Genomic DNA, 18664 nt, shown 5'->3' on the forward strand with positions numbered 1-18664 from the left:
TTAGTTATAATGGGGTAACCCCAGGTTATAACAATCTATGTACAAGAGTTACTCCTGGTTCACACCAGCATTACTCCTGGTATCAAGTAGATTTCCCCTTGGTTTACAACAGAGTATTGACATCTGTGTTATTTCTGGTTTACAGCGGTGTATTTACAACAGAGTTATGACCAGTTTACAATGAAGTATCTATTTATAATGGAATTACCCACAGTTTATGTGGAACTATTTAAGATGGACTACTCCTGGTATACAACACACTCACCCCTGATTTGCACCATCCAACAGAACCAGCTTGGATATTTGACATTTAAATCGCAAAGTAACAAATACAGCAGAAACTTTAGAAATTCAATCATGGATTTTATATCCAGCTCTGGAATGAAATTCTGAGATCAGGTAGGAAGCTTGAGGGATTTCCACGGGATGCTGGAATCCTGTCTGCACCTGGCACTGGGTTTTGGTCCCTTGCCTCACAGAAGATGTTTCAATCTTTCTCTCTCCTCCTTTCTGGCTCATTTCTTAGCATCCAGGTTGAAGGCTTTAATAAGCACCTTCTGGGCATCAGCAGCCACCGCATTCACAAAACTCCTCAGCATCTTGTACGTGGTGGCAAAAGACAGTGCTCCAGATGCAAGTGAGCCCAGGAGTGGGACAGAGCTCAGCACCTCATTGGCTAGCTTAGGTGCCTCGCTGCCTGCCTGTATCAACAGCTGCACCACCAGGATGTTGGAGATCTCCTTGGCCAACGGTGACTTGATCACGGCCTTCATCTGCTCCACTGGCTGCCCCATTTGTGCCGCCAGCTTCTCCAGAGAGTCATCATCCAGGCCAAAGCCCTTGCAGTAACCTTGCAGGGTCCTGGTCAGGATGTCCACATCGCAGGAGATCAGGAGCCCTGGGATGGGCGCGGCGTGGACACCACAGGCCACGGTGGAGACCAGCCACATGTGCTCCAACATTGCTGCCTTCTTCTTCTCCAGGATGTGCAGGGAGATGTTGGGCAGGGCCATCAGGAAGGCGTGCCGCTTGTGATGGCTTAGCTCCCTCTCCAGCGTCTCCCCCAGGAGGTGGAAGTCGTACTTGCTGAGATCAAAGGCCGAGAGGAGGAAGACCTGGGGCGAGTGGATGCCTTGGGCCCGCAGACCCTCCAGGCAATTCTGTCGGATCTCCTGCAGCACCCCCACTTCGCTGTAGTTGGATGGCCGGCGCCTGAGGGAGCAGTCCAGGTCTACATCCACCTTGGAGCGGACGAAGTAGAAACTCTTGTCCATGGCCTGGATGTGGCGGGCCAGAGCGGCGTGGTTGGCGGTGAAGCGCTGTGAGGCAATGATGAAGAAGATGTCATAGCGCGAGAAGCTGACCTGCTCCAGGTAGGTGTCAGGGTGGAAATCGGGTGTGCCAATCCCTGGCAGGTCCCAGATGGTCACTTTGGGGTACCGGGGATGCTGATATGGAGTCGGCTCCCTGGTGGTCTCCACCACACCAGTGCGGGCGGCACCTGCATCTTCATCGCCCAGGCCCCAGAGGGCGTTGACAAAGGACGACTTCCCAGAGCCGGTCTCGCCCGTGATTCCCACATCCAGCTGGACAGTCTCCAGCGACTCCAGCATCTCCTGCAGCCTGGAGGCCACTCCAGCGAGGTTCCCTTCATCAAAGGCAGCTTTCAGGGCCTCCAGCTCCTCCCTCGACAGCTTGATGATGCCCTCACTGCTCTGTGAGGCCATGTTGGCTCTGACAAGCTGCTGTAGCCCCTGCCTTACAGAGAGAAAGGCCAGTTCTTGTGTGAGTTCCTGGGAATGCTGAACCGCTGAAACCCTCATCTAGGTGTTTGTCTCAGGACAGCTCCTCCCAGAGACCCAGCCCCATCCCAGCCTCCATCTCCTCTGGCCTGGCCTGTGGCAGCTCCCGCCCCTCTGACCTCCCAGAAATCCAGTTCCCCTTCAGCTGAGATTCCCACCCTGGCTTCATCTCCTCCGGCCTGGGCTATCACAGCTCCTACTGCTGCCTCGCTTCCAGACCTCCCCTCAGCTGGGATTTCCCACCCCTACCCCCACCCCTCATCTCCTCTGGCCTGGCCTGTGGCAGCTCCCACCCCTCTGGCTTTCTAGAGCATCAGACACCAGTGTGGGCTGGCTGGGAGGGAGAATATGGGCTTAAAGCAAGAGCAGAAGTGGAGCTGAAGGGTGGGAGATAGTAGGAGTAGGGCCCTATCAAATTCATGGCCACGAAAAATGTGTCATTGACCACGACACCTGCTCTCCCTTCTTCTGAAATCTGGTCTTTTGTGTCCTTGTACCCTATACTATACAGATTTCACAGGGGAGACCAGTGTTTCTCATACTGGAGGTTCCGACCCAAAAGGGCATTGTGGGGAGGGGGGTTGCAAGGCTATCGCAGAGGGGTTGCAGTACTGCTATCTTTACAACTACACTGCCTTCAGAGCTGGGTGGCTGGAGAGCAGCGGCTGCTCTGAAGACATTGCCCCACCAGCAGCAGCACAGAAGGAAGGGGGCAATACCGTACCAAGCCACCCTGCTGCGCCGCTGCTGGCACCAGCGCTGCCTTCAGAGATGGGTGCCTGGCCAGCAGCCACAGCTCTCCGGCTGCCCAGCTCTGAAGGCAGCGCTGCTGTCAGCAGCAGAAGGGTGGCAACACCATGACCCCACTCCTACAATAGCCTTGCAACCCCCCCACCTCCTTTTGGGGTCAGGACCCCCACGGTTACACCACCATGAAATTTCAGGCGTAAATATCAAACTGAAATTTATGATTTTTAAAATCCTATGACCGTGAATTTGGCAGGGCCTCCTATGTGCGAGGTAACAAGCAACTAGGAATTTTTCACCGAGACCAGTTCCACAGAACGAGGCAGGGTCATCAAGGGAAAAGTTGGTGACTCCCAGTGGGGCTGAAAGATGAAAGCCGAGGGTCGGACTGACTTACTCTGACAGTTACAGTGCTGAAGGCAAGAGTCCAGCCACTAACCACTAGACCCCACTCCCCTGCCAGAGCTCGGAATAGGCCCAGGAGTCCAGCATCCCAGAGCCCTGTGCTCTAACCACTAGATGCCCAGTCCCCTCCTAGAGCTGTATATAGAACCCAGGTGTCCTCACTCCCAGCCACTCAGTTCCCTCACCCACCTGCCCTCCCCACGAAGCTCTGGGTGTGGAGATGGTTCTGGCTAGGGTTGTTCAATACACCAGGGAACCAGCTTCTGCCCGCACCTCAGAGCGGGTTACTCCCATTCACACCAGGCTGGCCTCTGCTCCAGAGTCTCCCAGCATCTTTTCCCCAGGTGTGTCTGCAGCACCATCCATGACTGCCATGGAAACGTGATCACATTTTGTAGCCATGTGCCGATTGGCTGGCTGAGCATTCTTATGTGATGTCAGCGGCCATGTGGTGATCCACTGCGTTTATTGTTCATTTGCATCCAGGGGCTCGGTGATGGCTGTGGAGAAATGTCCCACGCAGGATGGGGCTAAGCAGTTGCTCTGGGCTGGGGTGCCAATCTCCACTGGCTCTGCATGGCTGGGTCTGTTCCTCAGAGCAGACCACGGATGAGGCATTTTATCAGAGACTTTCCGAAGGGAAAATAAGAGTCCACAAGATCCTGACTGCAATCCCCTCTAGGGGCCTGATGCTCTCCACCGGTCTGACCCTCAGTGCCCACTGGCAAAGGGCCCACGCTCCAGTAATTCACCCTGACGGTCACTGTCCCCAATACACTGTTGTCATGAAAAGTATCATCCATAAACAGGTGACATGCTGGTCCTGAAAGTCATGATGTGTGTGGATATAGAGAATGACATATGAGTGCTGGCAATATGCTCTTACACCTGTGTTTTGGAGGCAGTGCCTACAGCAAGGCTGCCCCAGACCAAGGAATGGGGGTTCTCCTCTCTAAGTGGCTTGATGACAAGCAGAGCCCCATGAAAGGACATTTACATATAAGATCAACAAAGCCATCGAGCAGCAGAGAGAACTACTAGTTAGCTCTCTACACGTCCGAGTTCGTGCCCCCTCCCCCAAAGGCTTCCTGGCTCTTGAGACAAAGACAAGAGACTGGAAAAGATATAGGAGGCAGAAAGCCAGCTTGGTTATCCCTCACTCAGAGGACAATAGGGATGGCACCTGAAAGCCTGTGAGGGGCAGATCCTTTTCCTCTTAGCCTGAAAGGCAGGAGCTAAGTGAGAAAACTGCTTAGGCAAAGATTAAAACGTGCTAAAATTAAGTTTTAGGCAGTAGACAGCAAGCTTTGTTTATAACCAGCTGTGTCTGTTCCTCAAATCTCTGTTCTTTGTTAAACTTCTGAGTTTTCCTATAAGCCATCTCTGAGCTGCTCTATTGAAGCATTAAGTGACCCTCAGCTGGCCTGACAGGCTCGTGCCCCGTCTCTTTGGAGGCAGTGAACTTACTTTCTGAGACAGTCCCAAGAGGGGGACAGGCTGCAGGCTCTCTCTGGGGAACTGCAGGTCAGTGAATGTGACCTGCAAGGCAAGGAAAAGGCTGGCAGAGTCTCAAAGCGTTTGCTGGTGAGCCGGACAGCCTGGCAGAGCAGGGAGCTGACACACAGTCTAATCTCCAGCAAAGCTCACTCGTGGTAAGGCAGAAGGGTAACACCAAGGCTTGTGGGTCTCGGTGTCCTGACCAGAACGGCACAACAGGGACGTGGCCCTTACCCTCTCAGCTCCTGCACAGGGATCTCCCAGCTTCACTGTGGCCTCATTTGGATTGAAGTGGAGCCAACTTGCTCTGATTCAGGCACCTATAGCAGTGCGAAAGGCAACATGCAGCCCCAGGTCAAGCCACGGTCTCCAGCACAGAGCTATGTGTGAGGGTAGTGCCTAAGGGCCAGCAGAGAACAGGGCCCCATTGTGCACCTCAGACCCCTCATCCCCCCACCCCAACCCTCTGCTCTAGCCTGGAGCCTCCCTCAACACCCCAACCCTCCGCTCTAGCCCTGAGCCTCCTCCCACACCCCAACCCTCTGCTCTAGCCCTGAGCCTCCTCCCACACCCCTCATCCCCCCTCAACCCTCTGCTCTAGCCCTGAGCTTCCTCCCACATCCCAAACTCCTTACACCCAGCCCCACCCCAAAGCCCTCACCCCCAGCTGGAGACTGCACCCCACACGCTCTAAAGCCCTCATCCTCAGCCCCCCAGAGCCCCTACCCCCCACACTTTGACCGTCTCCCCCAGAACACAGCCCCTCCCCCACACTCCAAACCCCATCCCTCCCCACATCACCTCCATATGGGTGCACATACATTCATTCCATACATAGATGTAAAAAATCTGAAGGAAAATGCTGGAGCTCACCACCTACTAAGGCCACGTCTACACTTACAAGCTCACAGAGACACCAACGCAGCCGTGCTTCTGTAAGATTGCTCGTGTAGCCTGTTATGCCGACAGGAGAGAGCTCTCCCATGGACATCAGAAAACCAACCCAACAAGCAGCGGTAGCTCTGTCAGCAGGTGAGTGTCTCCCACCAACAGAGCGCTGGGCACATGAGTGCTTATGCCGGCAAAACTTATGTCACTCAGGGAGGTGTTTTTTCACATAAGTGCTAGTGTAGACATGGCCTGAAGTCTGCCCGAACAGTCCCAGCCAGAGACCTCAAGTTCTCCCCAGCCAGGCTTCCCTTAGCACCAGTGTGAACAGAGGGGTGGGAGAGTGCTGCTAACCAGAGTTCAGCAAATAATGGATGTTTTTATTTGGAGGCTGAACCAAATATTCTGGAAAAGAATCAGGTTGGAGTCGAACCAAATCCAATTCTAAAAACAACTGTTGTCCGGGTGAAAAATTCTTGCTCTGGATTAACAAACATTTTGGTTGGCTCAAGTGAAATGTTGAGTTTTCCTTTTCAACTCAGCCATGTTGTGGTGTTTTTTACATTGGCTGAATCAGAAAACAACACACACTTTCTAAAGAAAGAACAAACATTGACTTAAAAAATACCCCTTTTTTTCAGCCCAAACTATTTGTTGAATTCAGCCTGAATCAGTCAAGAGTAACAGTCTCTCCTCCCCGGCAAATTTGCTCCCAGTTCAGATGCCAACACAGCTGTTAGATCAGTGATACTCAGACTGACGTTCACGAGTGGTTCTTTCTTGAATGTGTCTCCTGCAGCTCTTTGCAGCACATGAAATTAAAACGCTGTGTGATGAATTAACAACCAGTCGGGATGCTTACACTACGTTAACCACCATTTGTAGTTGATATAAATAATACTTGGTCAGTCATTTTGCTATGAGAATATATGAAAACTAAATATTTCCCGTCATACTGTTTAAATATGAACATGGTTGATTGCTAATTTGGCTCCTGAACTACTGAGGTCTGAGTATCACCACTGTGTTAGATGCATAGAACTACTGTGCAGTCCCTCCAGTTCCACCACTGACCAGCAGGAAAGCTGCAGTCCACTCCACCTCCTAGACAGCCAGCCCCACCTTCCTCCTTCCAAATGTTCCAGGAGACTGAACTCAAATCAAAGGGTTTATTTCCAGTTACAAATAGATAAAATTACACAAGTATTTTAAAGTGGTTTAAAAAGTGACTATTAACAGTGTCTCAGGCTTTCAAGTTAAGGTCTGGTAAGGTTTCTCTTGCTGAACTGTAATAAAAAGCGGCTGCACAGTTAAATCTGTCCAGCTGTTGGGAGAGGAGTCTGGCCTCCTGGAGAGCTCTTGCCATGGTGGTTACGCACTGTGACCCAACAAAGTGAAGGATCTGATTCCAGCTGCCATTATTCCTGGTAACCAATCTAGTCTGCTTTGGAGCCCCGTGAGAGAACATCAGAGATTCCACGGACGAGGCACCATCTGCCGCAGCCTGGAAGCAGCCCCTTTCCTGCTCCTTCAGACGGCAGCTCCGTCACTGCAACAGGCTCGTCCTCTACACGTATTTCTCAATGGATCCAGATGTGTGGTGGTTCAAAACTCCTGCCATTCATACTGAGGTTGGGGTGACCAGATACTGGAAAAATTGGAACTTTTTTTTCCCGGAGGTGGGTGGGAAATGGATGGACAGCAGGGGATGTAGTTGCATATATAAGACAAAGCCCCTAATACCAGGCCAATCCCAATATCGTCAGGACGTCTGTTACCCTGATGTAGGATCTGTAGGTGTGTCTGCCTAGCTCAGTGCTCAGGAGGCACTTACAACAGGCATTTAAAGGCTGAGTGCTCAAGGATCTAGCCACTCACCTTCTTCCCATTCAGCCCTACAGGTCTGAGTCTCATTTGCACTAAGGACTCTTCACACCACAAGTTCTTAATGTAAGTGGGAATAACAAGGCACCTACACACCTTTAGTCGTCTCACCCAGTCACCAGTCGAACAGCTGTTTGCCTTGTAGAGCATCTTCCATGCAAAGCGTGACCCAAGTACTAACAACGTGAAAGCTGACTGCATCTTCCTTCCCAAGCAGGAGCAGAAGCTTGGCCACACCAGCCAGAGTTGGGTGCACCGGCGTCACTGTGGGGAATGCAGGGTGAAGCAGCACAAGGCGACTTAACGCCAAGCCTTTACAAGCGCCTGCCTTGAGGAAGGGCCCAGAACTTCTCCCTCGAGAAAGCCAAATCCACCCCACAACTCTGAACAGCAGGAGCCTGCAGAGCATCGCTAGGTCTCACCATGGCCCCCTGCACCTTTAGGATATGGCCCATGGCAAGGTGTGAACTCCGTCTCCATGCTGTGCCAGCCAATCTGGTTTACATCAACATTTGGCCCAAAAATGCCAGACAGAACCAAGCTGTTCTGAAAGGCTCTTCTGGCCCTGCCAAACAGGGCTGAAAGAGCTCAAACAGGGCCGTAAATCAGTGGGAAGAAATTCTCAATTTCTTCTGGACTGGATTTTCTCTCTGCTGCCTCACACCCAAATCACAGGCCAAGGGAGAGCTGGGCAAGTCCCCTTAGATCTCGTTGCTATGCCCCAATCCCTTCTCACCAATCACCTCTTGCTCCAGGGAGATGTAGAATTCAACCTGTTCAGACACCACAAAGATGACATCCTGACACACTAGTACAGCAGTGACAGTGGGGGCAGGGATGGGGACACCACGCAACAATCTTCTACAGTCACAAAAAATATACTTGCGTTCCCTACATTCAGTGCTTTAGCATAACCAGGTCTCCCCAGCCCTCTACTTCTGGCAACATAAAACCCTCCGACAGGCTTAAGTGGCACTACGGTGCTGCAAAGGCCTCACGCTGGCCTGCCGCCTGGGCTGAATTTCACCCTCCTTGGGGAAGCCCGGTGCTAGAGGACATCCCCAAAGCAGGGCGAGCAATCTGCAATGCCAGCAAGTGTTCAGCAGCTGGGTTTGTCATCTGTTGCTCTTAGGAAAATAAGATTGGCTTATGCAAAGTCACCTGTAGAGCAGTGGGCAAGACTCCAGCCCCATGACTCTATGGGACAAGGAGAGTCTAGAACATGACTAAAAAGGCACTAGGTGAAACTTAAAAAAAAAAATAGTTAAAATCGCAGTGAGTTACAGTAATTCACACAGAGCATTTACAGCAGTTCATAGGGCAAGGGGCAGGACGTCGGCAGGAGAGGGGGAGCCAATCCAGGGCCAATGTCACACCAGGAAGGACGAGGTCTGTTTGAATTCTCCCTGGGAGAGTGAAAGAAAGACACAGTGAATTCCCATGTACACGAATTACAGCGAATCCTTCAAAAGGAACCTGCTCTCTCTGCCCCCATCCCCGAGCCCCTCGGAGAGAAAAGCTCATGGTGCTGCATGGCCAAGGAGAAACAGCGAGTTCCAGCAATGAGGACACTGGGCTGGGAATCAGGAGACCCGGGTCCCAGTTCCCGCTCTGCCTCCCACCTTGAGCAAGTCACTTGTGCTTTCAGTGCCCGTTTCCTCTCCCACCCTGTTTGTCTAGCCTGTCTACCTAGACTGAGCTCTTGGGGGCAGGTCTAACGCCGCAGCCACCACCAAGTGGCTCAGCAGGAGAGCACTAGGTTTTCTGGGGAGAAGCACAGACTAGGTTGCAGGTGAAGTTATGTTTATGGGCTCAATCTCTCTCATCGCAAAGCCGCCAGGTGTCAGGGAAGAGCTGGCTGTTCACTTAGGAGAAACTTGGCCTGGCAACACACCATTATTCCAGCCCTGTGTGAGAATCACCTTCACAACTTCTCTGCCAGCCCATCTCCAGCATCAATCCATGTGTCTAGCACGCAGGGTTTGGGTCTTGTCAAGTATACATCCCTCTGTGCCTTGTGTGGAGCCCATGGGAGATCTACCTGTGTTCTGGGGAAGCGGCCTGAGTGGCTGCACCACTTGACAGAGCAGAACACACCAGTGGCATCTATGTAATACCTGAGCCAAGGATCCCAAGCTGTTAAACAACTGAATCACCACAACGACGTATTACACCCATTTAACAAATGCGTAAGTGGAGGCACAGTAGGTGTAAGGGATCAAGTTGGGAACAGAACCCTTTAACTCCCAGATCCTGACTCTGGATTTACCACGAGCAATAACTCCTGTTTTCTCTACCTCAGACCAGCAAATGGTGCTGGGCTCGCAGCAAAGACAGAATTTTCCTGACATTTTTGTGCAAAACGTCCCAGCTAAGTGGCTCTGAAGTCCCATTTTCAGGAGTGGTGGAGGTGCTTGGGGCCAGGTTTTTAATGGCATTTAGGTGTCTGAACATGCATATAGGCACCGAGGGAGATTTCCAAAAATACTCAGGAACACATCTGCATCTTTAGGCACCTACATCCTTCAGAAATCCAGCCTGTGGGCTCTTTAAGTACCTACGTCACTTTTGAAAATAGAACTTTGGTGCTTTTGAAAGTGTTACCCTCCCTCCGTCTGATGACAGACAAAAGACTCAGCGTGCAGACACCACTTCCTGTGTCCCAGTCTCCATCTGACTCTCAGAATGGCCTCTGGCTGATTGTTTAATTACATTCCAGATATTACAAATGAGTTATTTCTCACTGCACTGATTAGTCATTCGATTTACACTCTTGCATTGGAATTTCACTTTAAGGGCCTTTGCCTATTTAGCACATGAGTAAGGTTAGTCGGGATCATAGCACAGCATTACTGAAAGCTCCTTGGTTTAATGGCTTGCATGGCCAAGCAATGCACTGGAGCTCCCTTACCCCACGCTCTGTGTCTGGGGGAATGGTTTTCATTTTAAAAATCGGGGGCTTTAGCTCTTTAATTCCATGCAACATTAGCAAGCTGCACCATAGCTGCCAGACTGACCGGTTCTCTAACTGGGGAGAGGGGAGAAAACTAACAGCTGCCCTGCTTTTCTGGCCTCAATCTCTGACTCTACAATCACCTAACACAGCCAGGAACGATGCCCTGTTGGAGACCTTCGTGCACATTTGGCTCGGGATCAAAGGGCGACTCGAGGTTGCAAAAGGATTGAAAGTTACAGAGCCAGCACAGCAGGTTTTCACTGGGTGGGGTGTGGGTGGAGGCCCTAAAAGGAGATGTGTTTACATGTCTCTCGCCAGCGCTGATCATGCCTGACTAGCACCTCAAAACGTAAACGCCGGGTGGGGCTGGTGGCGCTGCAGTGTTAGACTGAGCAGGGCAACTCTATAGACAGTCTCCTGGCAAGAGAGAAATCCTCCCCGCTGGACATAACGTGTCAGGACTGTCTCTGTATCGAGGGGCCGGTCGCACCGGCAGTGCTGGGGAGACACTTGGAACTCCTTGCTAAGTGGCAGGTTCTACCCTTGTGAACTCTCAAAACATAAGACGAGTTTCTCTAGTTTAGAGCTGCCCCATTTTTAGCTCAAGCCTTAGAGGAAAGGCATTGGTGAGAATCAAATGTACACCGAACAGAAGGTCTCACAGGCCTGACAGTGACTGATGGGCTCTGATACACAGGCTCCTCCAGCAAATCTGGCCAATTCTGAAGAGTGGAACACCAACTCCCACCACACCCAGAAGAATTACTGTCTGGGACGCTGGGGAATCTACCTACCTGACTTATACGGTAATTATCTATGTAATTGCTCTGGCGCAAGTCATCACAGTATCTGAGCACCTCAGGGTTTTTCATGTATTTATCCTCACAGCCCCCAGGGGCAGGGCAGGGCAGTGTTTTTATCCTCATTACACAGGGAACTGGGTACCTGAGGCACAGATCCATAGAAGTATTTAGGCTCCATTTCAGTGGAAGTTATGAGCCTCAATACCTTGATGGGTCTGGGCCAGACAGACTAAGGCCAGGTCTACACCAAAACGTTAAGTTGACCCAACTATGTTGCTCGGAGGTGTGAAAAATCCACACCTTGAGCCATGTAGTTAAGCTGACCTAACAGCCGGTGTAGACAGCGCTAGGTCGATGGAAGAACAGCAGCTAGCTGTTTAACTGTAGACACCGATGTATGACCGTGGGCACGTCTCAGAGGCTGAGTGTGACAGAACGAGGAATTGAATCCAGGTCTGCCGAGTGCCTGTTTAGTGCTCAAACCACTGGGCCATCCTTCCTCTCAAGGTCGGAAAGTCTCAGTGCAAGTCACTAGCCAGGAACTGACACTGGGCTGGCAACACATGGACAAGCTTCGAACCATCAGCTATGTCCAGCAAATGAACCAAGCTTGTCAGGTGAAGTGTGTATCCACCAGTTTGTCCTTCCCTCCACGGACGTGGCTGGCTTTGGGCAAGGTACATCTCAGAGGCTCCATAAAGCCCACAAGCCGTGGGCAGATCACTGCTGTAACCAGGCTCTGTAGCTAGGTTACGCTCTGCCCCTCTCAGGGGTTGCCAAAGCCTGCAGGCCATTTGACCGCAGGCCTGACACTCAAGAAGCCAGGAACAAAGTTCTTTCTTTGGGGACAAAAGAATTCCCGGGTTACCAGAGCAAAGCTGCCTGGCTGGAGATTCTACTTACATCACTCCGGTTGGACGGCTGGCTGTAGATAACTTGCTTATTGGTGCTGCTAAAATGAGAAAGAATTAAACTAAGACACTTCACAAGGGCAGGTCGCTCCTCGGACCACACCCCAAGCACCAGCTGTGCCACTGTACCCCACCAGTGTCAGCCAGACAGCCAGCAATGTTGGGGAAGCAAGTTAGCAGGCAGCTGAGGTTAACCACCAGGCTACATCAAACTTCACACCAAAAGATAGACGGAAGGTGCCTGATTTGCCCCTTCTTTCCCAACCCCCATCAGGCAAGGCAACCCTCCCCCAGCTCTGGTAGGAGAGATGCTTTACAGACTGGCCTCTTCCTTCCATCCCTATTTCCTCATCCGATACCCAACACGCCGCAAGGACGAGATTGGGAGAGCAGCTAAGGGGCCTAGTCCCGATACCCAGCCTGCTTTGGGTGCCAAGTAGATTTTGGGATCTCCTCAGTCCCCGTGTTAGAACTAGCTTGTAACTTGGTATAATTAGGCCACATGGCACAGAAGTGAGGGCTGAGGAGGGTCAGGACAGGGGGGTACTGGCAGAGCTGGAAGAGGAGTCCAAACATTGTTTGTAAATGCTTTTTCTGTCTGAGTGCTTTGCTTATTAGGAAGGAAAGGTGATCTTTTGTCTAAGGAATGGGGTTAGAAATCAGCTAGAATGCAGGTCACCCATCTATCTGTGGGCTTTTGTCCCCTGTTGTGTAATATCTGAGTGCCTCTCGACACCCTTGTGAGACAGAAGACCGAGGAGGAGCTGGGGCATTGCCATATTTGGGGTCCGGAAGGAAGTTTCCTCCAGGGCAGATTGGCAGAGGCCCTGGAGGTTTTTCGCCTTCCTCTGCAGCATGGGGCATGGGTCACTTGCTGGAAGATTCTCTGCACCTCGAGGTCTTCAAACCACGATTTGAGGACTTCAATAGCTCAGACACAGGTTAGGGGTTTGTTCCAGGAGTGGATGGGTGAGATTCTGGCGCCTGCACTGTGCAGGAGGTCAGACTAGATGATCATAATGGTCCCTTCTGACCTTAAAGTCTATGAGTCTAAGTGGGGGGCTGTGGACCAGGTACATGAGCAGAGCTGTGGAGGGGGGAATTTGCAAGCTCATGCAGGTGCTATTCGCTCCTGTGATGTTGACTTCTTTTGGATAAGAGGAAGGAGACTATGCATGGCCTGGCCTAGAGGCAGCATACTGCCCTGCTCAGACTCTTCTGCAGCCTTTTGCTCACCAGGCCAGCGAGAGGTGGGGACACAAGACAGCACTGCCATCTGGGGAACAGGGGAAGACAGTGCTCCACCCAGATGTCACTGCGGACCCTTTCGGGTGGGGAAGACTGCACTGATGGAAGCTTAGTCCTTGTCTTCGGCTGGAAGATGCTGCTGGAATAGAGCTAGAACAGTGTGGGCCTTAGAGGGAGGGGTGACCCATGGTGGGGACAGCAGAAACATGTGCCCTAGTCCAAGAGGAAAGGTTAAAGTCTCCCCTCTGTTCCTGACCCAGAGACCCCACCTGGCGGGGGCCCCAGCAATGTGTCACACAGCAGCTACGCTGGGGCACAGTGGGGTGCGGGGAAGAGCTTGGCGAAGGCGCTGGCACCTTGCACTCTACCCGCAGGCTGCATTTAAACTGCTACAGAGGAGATGGCAGAGTCTGGCTAGTCCTGGTGCCCCAAGGGAAGACTCTACCCACTCCACAACGCTCGAAGGACCTCCGCAGGCCAGGAGCACAAGAGGGGTGGAAGAGGCTTGGAGGACGGACAGAAAACAAGGCACAAACTTGAACAGAGTACAAAGTTCCACTTACTCTCTTCTCTCTGGAAGGGAAAAAAAAGAAAGAGAATGGTTAAATGTTGGCAGCCGAGCAACACGTCCCATTTCCAAGGGGTGGCATCCTGGCACTGCTACAGTGGGCAGCAACACAGGCTTCCGTGGGGCCATGCTGCTTTCAGAGTGCACTCAACTGGCTGGGCCAAGAGCAGACAGGTCACACGCGCATGGGGATGCGAGACAGATTCACGGAAGGGGGGAGCACAGGCCTGACCATGACGCAGCCAAGCAAGCTTTGCACCACAGCCTGCAATGCTCCATCTGGAGTCAAAGGTGGCTTGATGGAGAGCTGCCCAACAGGGTCAAGAACTCCACAGGGAGCACTTTCTCATTGAAAGGGGTAAGGCAGCCAAAGTTTGCTGCATCACAGATAGTCTGAGCCCACTGCGCAGATGCCCCTTCACAGAGAAGGTGCAGGGAGCAGAGACCCCTTTGCCATGCAATGGCTTCTCCCAATAGCGTCAGCAGCAGCCAAGGAACTACCTAGGGTCAAGGGGGTGGCTGAGCACAAGTGGAAGGGGGCGGGGAGAGGTATGTTCGCAGCCCAAGTGGGTAGCTTAATACTTACTGCTGAAAAAGCCACGACGGTAGGCGAACCAGATGCCGAAGGCAACCAGTGCCAGCACGATAAGCAGCACGACCACAGCTGCCACAATACCGCCCACATTGACTTCAGCTGGGTGAGAGAATGACATCAGCGTGGCTTGCGGAGATCTTATGTGGACAGATCCCCCTGCATGTCACAGGATCCCAAATGCTTTCACATCTGCAACTGCCCCCGTGTGAGAGTGACACCAGCAAAGGATTTAACCTGTCTAGTTGCAGTCACCAGGGGAGACTGGACCCCACCTTCCTTCAAGGGCAATCACGCTATGTCAGTTGCCTTTAATGGATTTAATTAGCTAGGGATGAGGAGCCTGCACCGGGGAACCCAGCCGGCACTGTGTGGGGCACAGATTGGGAAGCTCAGGGGAGGGAAGGGGGAGGAGGGATGTTTGTCATTATACCCTGCTGCTGTCCCATTCATGGCTCCCTTCACGCTAAGACAGCTCCCAGCCTACTCCACCTCCCATTTCTTTCTGCCTTGCAGTCACCAGCCCCTCATCACATAGCTGGGGTCAGCGCTTGGTGCTAGCTGCTTCCACCCATCGGGAAATGGCACCAGGAATGGCAGCGGCTGAGAACGGCAACACTCCACGGGCAGCCTAGCCTGGGATGAGCCTGCGAGCCACGCCAAGGGCTGCCAGGCCTCACCCTTCCCCGTTCTGCTGCTTTGCTCTTTGGTTCCAGTGAGCTCAGCCCTGCCCTGACATGAAGTCGACAGGCATTCAGAGGGGAACTGGCCACGGCTTGGGAAGGGAGCACAGGCATGGACCTGGCACCCAAAGATCTGCAGTCTTCTGAGCTCCACTGTATGGGTCTAATGTTGCGAAGGGCTAAAACCAGACCAAGGGTGGAAAACAGGATGGCTTGGGCAGCTCCAGGGAACGGGGGCTGATGGCACAGCTTGTCAGAGGAGGGGACGGTTGGAATGCTTGTCACCGGCACTTAGCCCAGCAAACATCTATCCCCAACCTCAGTCACTCCCAATCCCAGAATGCACTAGGCTAGGGCAGGCGCCTCCTCTGGGTCTGTCTGTACCGAGGCCCCGTTCCGGAGATCATGTAGGAGGCAGGACACACACTTGTCGACTCTCAGGAGACTCAGTTCTCTGCAAAGGTTGCTCTTTTAGCAGGGCAGCCCAATGGGCTTCTGGTTCCAGGCTCGCCCCAGCCCCTGCAGCAAAGCACATGCCTGTTTTCTCATCAAGAGGCTTGGGCATTGTCCAACCTTTAATCTATCGCAGCCGGTACAGAGAGTAGCTGCAGGAGGCCGGGGAAGGGGCAGTGACAGCACTGGCTACTGTAAGCTTGCAAGTGACTTCCAAAGAGCCCAGCACGGACATGCGCACGCAACCACCCACCCACACGCAGGCTCTGCAATCCCCATTTCCTTACTGGCTTCCAAGTGGATGGCTTCAGATTTCTGAGCAGTCCCAACGTTGTTCTGAGCCTCGCAAAAATAATCCCCCGTGTCGAAGCTGGTTACGGGCTCAATCGTCTGGAGTGGGAAAGAAGGCGTGAGAGAGGCATAGACAGAGGCGTGAGCTCCCCACGAGTCAGGCAGCCCCCTCCCCAGCACCTACCAGCACTCCTGTCTTGGTATCGATTGTGTAGGAGGAGTTCCTGAATTTCTCACTGATCTTGGGATTGGACGGCATCAGGATGTTGTCCCTGTACCATTGGAAGGTAGGGGGTGGAGAGCCATCTGTTTCCGTGCACGTCAGCACAGCTTTGTTCCCGATTGTCACCGAGGTGGGCACCTTGGCAATGGGCTTGGAGGGTGGCACTGCCAGGGGAGAAAGCAAAGAGGCACATGTTAAAAATGAGCTTACAGAGCTTTGAACCCATCGCTGTGACGCCCTGCCCTAAACACACCCAAGACCCTGTCATTTGCATTTGTTAAGTTGTGCTTATTAACCCATGGCTGACTGGATTAGACTAGAGGACCTGCTCAGTGACACGAAGGCAAACAAATGTCCAGCTCATTTTAAGGGAAGTAAATGGTAAGCAGCATCCATGTCTAGCTTGATAGTCGGTTGACTCGTGAACTAAGTCAGTGGCTGGGCCCTCTTCCACTGGCAGGGCTTTCTTGGCACTGCTCCAGGGCTGATCAGTGAAGTTCCAGAGCTCAGGCCAGTGTAATTGTCATTCCCCGATAATTCACCTTTAATTGTTGGGGAAGGAGTGAAAAGCGGTTCCTTCCTGACCCACGCAGAGATTCTGTGCTGCCCTGAAGCTTGATTATACTCATGTCAGCACAACTACAAGTAGTAGTGGATTTTTCTTTAAAATCCAGCCACACTATTGTCTTGATCTCCTGGGACACATTCCACAGACAGCAGCAGTTCCTTGTGTGGGTTCTGAACTAGCTGCACTTTAATTCAATAGCGGATTAATGGCACCCACTGGGCTGGATCTTCCATTGCCCTGCTCCTGGGCAGCCATTTACACCACAGTAATATGGGTGTGGAATGCAACTAAACCAGAGCAGCTCTCGGGGTTCTGGTGCAAACGACTGTACGAAGAGCAAGGAGACAGAATCAGGTGCCCAGCGTTCAACATAAATGGCAAGTGCACATGGGGAGAAATGTCACTGACCAGAAATTAACGCTTTGACTACGAGCCCTGCCGCTGGCAGTAGCCACCCTGCTGACAGGTGAAAGGTGCGATGTTGGCTGTGTAAGTGAAGCCAGTGTCCATCCCGCTTTGACAGAGCAACTTGTGAAAACAAAATGTTTGACCAAAACTGCTGCAATACTGAAGGAAGGAAACAGTTTGGTCCAACACTGGGCTCCCATTCGGTAACTGATTTCGCAGCACTGGTAAAAGGTGCTAGACTGACAGCATTTGTGAGTGAGGCTCTGGGTACAGTCACAGAGCAGGCACTGTAAAAGTAGTGCAATCTTCCCCCTAATCTTTTGCCAGGGACCTCAGCTCAGCCATGAAGGGACCATTTCTGGGGTGAGGACTGGTCAGTCTCCACTGGGCTCTACAGACAATACACCCAGGGTTCAGATTGGTGCTGACAGTGAGTCTTCAAGGTGTGAAGAAGTGGACTGACAGCACATCTCTATGAAGAGGATCTCTGCTTAAATGCCATTAGCACGTAATGCAAGAGGAAGCACGGACTTGCCCACGTCAGCAGAGGGAACAGTTACAGTGTCAGACTTCCTGAGTGCGTGTTACAGAAATAACAGTGCCCCTGTGTATCTAGGATTGTTTCTTCATTGCCAAATAATAGGCTACACATTGACCCGTGCAAGGCATTCCTCAAGAACCAGTTGTGTTCAACGGTTCTGAAGATGTGGAGCCAACAGAACTGGAGTCTTTTGAAACCACTGGATAATCCGGGCACTAGGCTTTCCCCAGGGCACTCCTTCAAACCTGGCTAGCCTGATTTGATTACAGGGTACTTGCCACTGCCCAAAGCAGCCTTATTCCATGACTCTATTCCAGCAGGACTCACACTGTCTCAGGAAGGCCCTAAAGCTCCACTCATGCACCGCTCTGGCCCTGCAGGTCCATGGTCAAGGGACATGCGGGAGAATTTCAGATAACCAGGTTTAGACGATTGAGGCTTCCCTAGAGTCTAAGTCCAATGTGGAAAGAGTCTTGTTTCAGGGACCTCAGGCTAGTTTGCGATCCACTGATGATGCCATTGTGTGCAGAGAGCAACATTGTTCAAATAAGCCATTGGGCTCTTAGTAGGGAAAAATAAAACCCTCCTTGTGGCAGAAGTCAGTGGTGAGGCTCCCCAGTCTGTGCCACGCAGGTTACAAGTTCATAGTGCTCCCTTCTAATCTTCAACTCTATGAAAACACACTCTTTGCCCAGTTGGCAACATGCCCCAAGGGTCCCCTCTCTCCAAGACTAGAAACCATGGAACTTTTAGCCATGGCAACTGGTCCCAAGCTGTAATTACAGAACGGCATTAGTACCTTGGACGATGAGGTCAACTTCTGACTTTCTTAGTTGGCTAGTGCCCCCGCTCCCAGTCCAGAGGACCTCGCAGACGTACTTCCCCGTGTCCTTCCGAGTCACCGAAGTGAAACGAATCCCCGTGGGTGTGTATTGAACACGATCTTTGTAGGGGTCTGCAGAGAAAGGGGAGACAGTGAGAAGCTGAGAGCACTCAGAGGTGGAGAAATACTAGTGAGAGCTAGAATAAGTTGTTGGTGTAGAGAAGGGGAGGAAGGGCAGCCCCAAGAACCAGCCTCAAAGCAGAGAGCAGGGTAAGAAGAGCTAATTAAAAGGGGTTCAGTTCAGTTCAAATACAACAAGTGGTCTCCCCATTGCAGAAGGAAACTACACGTCCCTATGTCCAATAGTCAACCC

At 52.1% G+C, this 18664-nt stretch overlaps 2 protein-coding genes across 4 annotated transcripts in view; both read right to left on the reverse strand.

Moving 5' to 3' along the window:
• Window positions 1–300: 300 nt before the first annotated feature.
• Window positions 301–11936, reverse strand: LOC127037794 (interferon-inducible GTPase 5-like). 2 transcript variants are annotated; one of them, XM_050929887.1, is made up of 4 exons: window positions 11886–11936; window positions 6414–8629; window positions 4686–4771; window positions 301–1758 (listed from the first exon to the last, which is right to left on the reverse strand). In XM_050929887.1, exon 4 carries the CDS (start codon window positions 1725–1727, stop codon window positions 516–518), a length of 1212 nt encoding a protein of 403 aa, XP_050785844.1. In that variant the 5' UTR covers window positions 1728–1758; window positions 4686–4771; window positions 6414–8629; window positions 11886–11936; the 3' UTR covers window positions 301–515. The 2 variants fall into 2 exon arrangements, with proteins under 2 accessions (XP_050785844.1, XP_050785845.1); XM_050929888.1 differs by lacking the exons at window positions 6414–8629; window positions 11886–11936 and having other exon boundaries at window positions 301–1754; window positions 4686–4983.
• The window catches only part of LOC127037829 (junctional adhesion molecule A-like), a 54547-nt gene continuing 47818 nt past the window's right edge, over window positions 11936–18664 (reverse strand). For both annotated transcript variants that reach the window (XM_050929957.1, XM_050929958.1), the window contains 5 exons: window positions 18268–18423; window positions 15913–16115; window positions 15725–15827; window positions 14296–14403; window positions 11936–13714 (listed from right to left, as the gene is read on the reverse strand). In XM_050929957.1, coding sequence (XP_050785914.1) covers window positions 13701–13714; window positions 14296–14403; window positions 15725–15827; window positions 15913–16115; window positions 18268–18423 — 584 coding nt within the window. In that variant the 3' untranslated portion in view covers window positions 11936–13700. The remainder of the gene's footprint in view (window positions 13715–14295; window positions 14404–15724; window positions 15828–15912; window positions 16116–18267; window positions 18424–18664) is intronic.

Source organism: Gopherus flavomarginatus, chromosome 20, assembly GCF_025201925.1.
Source record: "Gopherus flavomarginatus isolate rGopFla2 chromosome 20, rGopFla2.mat.asm, whole genome shotgun sequence".
NCBI lineage: Eukaryota > Metazoa > Chordata > Testudines > Testudinidae > Gopherus > Gopherus flavomarginatus.